General features: G+C 44.4%; 1 protein-coding gene across 1 annotated transcript; it reads left to right on the top strand.

Annotated features, from left to right (window-relative positions):
- Positions 1-1,834: 1,834 nt before the first annotated feature.
- foxq1 (forkhead box Q1) lies at positions 1,835-4,477 on the top strand. Its single transcript, XM_022228383.2, has one exon. The coding sequence runs from the start codon at positions 2,197-2,199 to the stop codon at positions 3,364-3,366; it is 1,170 nt and encodes a 389-aa protein (XP_022084075.1). The 5' UTR covers positions 1,835-2,196; the 3' UTR covers positions 3,367-4,477.
- The last annotated feature ends 451 nt before the right edge of the window (positions 4,478-4,928 follow it).

The raw sequence follows: 4,928 nt of genomic DNA, 5'->3' as shown, positions 1-4,928 counted from the left end.
TGAATGGCCTCGGTCTTGTAATTTGTAAGAGTGCTCGAGTGAATACAGCTGTTACTTTGCATATTCAACAGTTGTGACGTTTGGGTTTATAGCTGGAAAGTTGTGATAATAGTATGATAAGAATATCCTAACGTTTTATATTGAGTGAGAGGGCGTCCTTGACGTCTTATTTATTTTTATTTGCTTTGACATAATAACTATTTTATTTGTACAGGGTGGCCTTATCAGTTACAAAACTGCTTCCCATAAGGGCCCTAATTCGATTTGAAACATAAATCGATTAATGAATGCTAATCTAATATTGTAAAATGTAATGAAATAAACGGGTCAAGTTTAAAATAATTGGAATAAACACTGCAGAGCACAGAACACAACTAGTTGTAGCAATGAAAGGTGAAAGGTAATACATTAAGCGAATAAGTATTACAAAACACTTAACATTCCGTTCGGCATTAGTCGCGAATAGTGGAAAAGGTTACATAAACACGTAAAACCCACGATCGCAAGAGATATTAAAATAAGATTAATTAAATGAAGTATGTAAATAAAACTTAAGAGTGAAACCAAAAACATTTCCACAAAGCTAGAAAAACGTGCGGTTTGCAAACTTTCTAAAATTGGGTATTGTAGTAAAAATCGAGTGAGTAAAAAAAGGACTAAATTTACAAAAGCCACTGGCATCGGTGCACTTCAGCTCGGGGTGTACGGATAGAGGATGATATTGGGGGGGGGTCATTTAGATTATTCGCGAACATTTCCCCTGCTTGTGTTACCGTCAAAATGGTTTTGTGCGGTCGACACCTAGGGGATCGCTTTTAATTGGAAACAGGGAATCGGAATAATGTGCCGGGACAAATATATTATTTTTTGCCCCCAATTTATGGGATCTGACTACCCGCAACACGTATATCCAATGATAGGCGTTCCCGTGTCGTATCAAATAAAACGGAGCACAGCATTCAGCATTTGTACACCCTCCATCCAACCACTACGTTAAACCTTGCCCTCGTCTCGCAATCAAGCGACGCCATTTCTGAATTTTGCTTAATTAAGAGTGGTTGCAGTGTGTCGACATTTGCACTAAAATATGAAATACTATTTGGAGTTATCTTGGCGGCAGCGACCATATGCTCGCTACTTCAATTCAGGGTTATGATCACGTGACTGGAGTACCGGGTCCTATTAAATGAACATGTTAGTTCACGGTCTGATTGCGTTTTGGGCCTCAAGCCAACCAGGTCGCCCTTTTATGAGTCTATCTGCTGTGTTGGCCAGGGCTAGGGAAATTACCGTTTTCTGAATCGGTTCTACCTGATTTGCAAAAAGTTAAAGATAAGCCAAATTATGTGCACAATCATTTTTTTTTTTTCATTGTAGTTTCATTTTGGGGAAACATTCTGAAACATTTGTGATAGTGAAAACAGAGGGCGTCCAATTTCTCCTACCACAGGACTTTTGACAACAGCATTGTTCGTTACTTTAGAAGTTGGTCACTGCATAGAGCTGTTTTCATCTTTCGTGCCTACGTTCTCCCGTTAACTCTTCCTCATACACTGTCATAACTCATTTATCCTCATCCAGTCACTGTTTTCTCGCCAAGTGTGTGTAGGCCTATTGAAAACATGATGGCCGGGACCAGTGACGAGCAAACACAGTGCCGTTCCTCGCTCCCGCTGGCCCCCGTCACGCCACCTCGGAGTGATTGATGTCCCACGAGTCAATAGCACGAAGCCCGAAAGGGCCTATTGCAGCCGACTAGAATAAAACACCCGGTCGCCCCCTTGAGTCGCCCTATTATGGTGACGGTACGGCCCTTTTACTTGTGTCAACTTTGCGTCGGCCGGCACCAGGCTTATAAATTTGACAGACCGACCGAGGGCGGTTGACTTTGCGTTGTCTCAGCAATCGGGAACTAGCACGAAGCGTCCCACCCTCGGAATAGTTCCGTCGACATCGTTATTGCCACCCGCAAAGTGGTAACTGCGGTCGAACCGTTGGCTTTTTGAGACAAGTGGTGAGGATTTTTGTTTAATAGGACGCTTACGAAGGTTGGGTAGCTTGACTGTCGCTGACCGTCTCAGTCACCCGTTAAGAGGTCCTCAAGTTGAGAGCAACTGGGCATGATGTACTTGCGTCTTTGTGATGCACTAGCGTGACAGTTTTCCGTCATCTCGCTGGAATCAACATTTCCTCAAGATGAATGTCGAAGACATTCACCATCTCTCCTCACCCAGCAGCCCGGCTGAGACTTGGACCAGTTCGGCCTCGGACTCGCCCTTGTCTCCCGCCGCCTTGAACTACGATCCTTCTGCGCTGGATGAAGCTTGCCGGCTGCAGGAGAACGGGCCAACAGCCAAGGACTGCGAATCGAAGGCAGGCAAAGGGAAACCAACGTACCACCGCCACCCGAAGCCACCCTACTCCTACATCGCCCTGATTGCCATGGCCATCCGCGACTCGCCCGCGGGCAGACTCACTTTGGCCGAGATCAACGAGTACCTGATGAAGAAGTTCGCTTTCTTCAGGGGGCCCTACACCGGCTGGAGAAACTCGGTTCGCCACAACCTGTCCCTGAATGAGTGCTTCGTCAAGATTTTGCGGGACCCGGCCCGCCCCTGGGGCAAAGACAACTACTGGACTATCAACGAGGACAGTGAGTACACCTTCGCGGACGGCGTCTTCCGACGGCGCCGCAAGCGTATTGCTCGGAGCACTGAACGGGAGACCACCGAGCAGAAGCAGCAGAACAGCCGAGTACAGTCGGGCGCTGCTGTCAATAAGCCGCGGTCCAAATTTACTGGTCCGTTCAGTATCGATAGTATACTGGGCTTTACGGAAAGCGACCGAAACCCCATCGATCAGAGAAGCAATGATCACGGCAATCAGAGTTCGGTTTCATCCAAACTTTGCACACCACCGACCCAGTCATCACCTGAGCAAATGGCTTCGCCCAAGTACCCCGTAAGCAAGGTGCCAACGAATCCAAGAGGCACCTACATGGTCTACTCTACCCCCCGAGGAGTGCCCATTGCCTGGGTGCCACAGATTCCAAAGTACTGTCCCTTCCCGTTACTTGGCGATGTGCCGTTCCCTCACTCCACCCTGCCCGTCAAGATGGCCGAAATCTTCCACCATCACCACCACCCATACCAGGCACACATCAAGAAGCGAGCAAGAAGCGACCAGGGCTCTGTCAGCGATGAAGCCAGCGCATCGCACGATCCGACCTCTGTCGAAGTTGTCTGGCCGATGAGACACCTTACTACAGAACAATTCCCCTACCATACACTTCAACCCTCGGTTGCAAAGTGCAGGCAAAGTCAACAGAGGGCGCCAGAATTTCACATTGACAGCCTTCTTTCTTGAACTTCACCTTTAAATGCTTGCAAGGCCCAGAGGTGCAATATTGAAATGATTAGATTTGAAACTAGAGACCGTTGAAGCAGTAGATACTCTTAACATTAAACTAACGAACTTAAACACAGAAGTACTTGCCTATGAAAACATCGGGCATTCTAGTCTCAAATAAAGTTGTAGTTTTGTCGCAGAATCTGTACTCGAAATAATTTCGTGTCACTTCTCATCCTGATTTCTAAGATAATCTCTACTAAAGAGTAGAGGTTATTTTCTAGGATAACCTTTACAATCACTTTACTTTCATAAAAAGTTAAGATTTTCAAAGCCTAATGCAATATTTCAAAAATTTGAACTAATTGTGAAGTTTGCAACGAACACAGATTGAAAATGTACCAACGTGATTTAATATTATTGTGCTGTGCTTTTAGAAATTTCTTTGGTAGACGGGGTTGTACCCTCTTTAGCAATTTTTGTACCTTATTATCCCCTTCTGGGGCGTGCTCCTGAGATCCTGACCATAAACATGTTCCTGCTTTGGCCATTGGTGAAACCAAACGAGAACCGACCAAACGAGAACCAAAAGTTGGAGTTGGTTCAGCGCCGGTTCAAAATGGCGGGAAATGAACAGACAATTTTTGTCGTCTCTCATATAAGTGAATTATACATTCCAATGTTTGCTGGTTTATGCAGCAAATCAAAAGGGATATTATCTTTCAGAATACGTGAAAAGACAGAGTAGCACTGGTAAGAAACATGTCTAATTCTGAGTGAAAATGACGTTCATCAACAAGGTCGTCTGCTTCCTTGGACCTTGTCTATATCGGATGACGTAAGTACATGACGTGAACATCTTCCATTGCGTTTCTATTCAGGTGTCACCAAGCACACTTTTGTTTACCTGTATAATTTTGTACGCAATGTCTTTTCCTGCAAAAACTTTGTGATGGAGACCGTGATGTTGTCATATCATTATGACAATCACTAGGGAAGTGCCGGAAGGGATCTTAAGTCTGAAAATAAGTTTACACGAATGACCATCAAGTGTGCAATTGATCATGTTGTAAGATTACATCTGCTATAAGTTTTTATGATTAAAATTAAACAGAGGTGCCCAAGGCAATATGTCTGGTTATGCTTCTGTCTGATCTTATTTCAAGGCTTGGAAAAAATAGAAAGAATAACTACATACATATAAATAGAAAGGGGGACCTCTCTTATAGAGTTGTGATCGCTTTGGAGGTGGAACTGCGGGTTCCATCAGATAAATTTACTTTGTCTGTACAGTCCCGAAAAAAAACAAGCACCCGCACAAACACACGGTGGATTAGTTCAGCAATCTTTGGACCAGAGAATCAAACAAAATTTTCAGCCAAGTTTTGAACAGTTTGCTTTGCGGTCAACGAAGCTCAAAGTGCGCTTAATAAAGACCAAGTAAGGTATAAATCCAGGAAAAGAAAAACACAAAGTAACATGCACGGAAATGTCAGTGTTACAGTTGCACGTTGATGATACATCCTTTTTACTTTGTCACTCGCTTCAATCGTCTCACCTGCGATGTGATGAATTTTTAT

This window comes from Acanthaster planci, linkage group LG06, assembly GCF_054643075.1.
Source record: "Acanthaster planci isolate LZ-2023a linkage group LG06, COTS_SCS, whole genome shotgun sequence".
NCBI lineage: Eukaryota > Metazoa > Echinodermata > Asteroidea > Valvatida > Acanthasteridae > Acanthaster > Acanthaster planci.
This window is presented reverse-complemented; position numbering and strand designations above follow the sequence as displayed.

Excerpts from the sequence above, each read along its gene's own strand:
- foxq1 (XM_022228383.2), top strand. The coding sequence starts at position 2,197 with ATGAATGTCGAAGACATTCACCATCTCTCCTCACCCAGCAGCCCGGCT.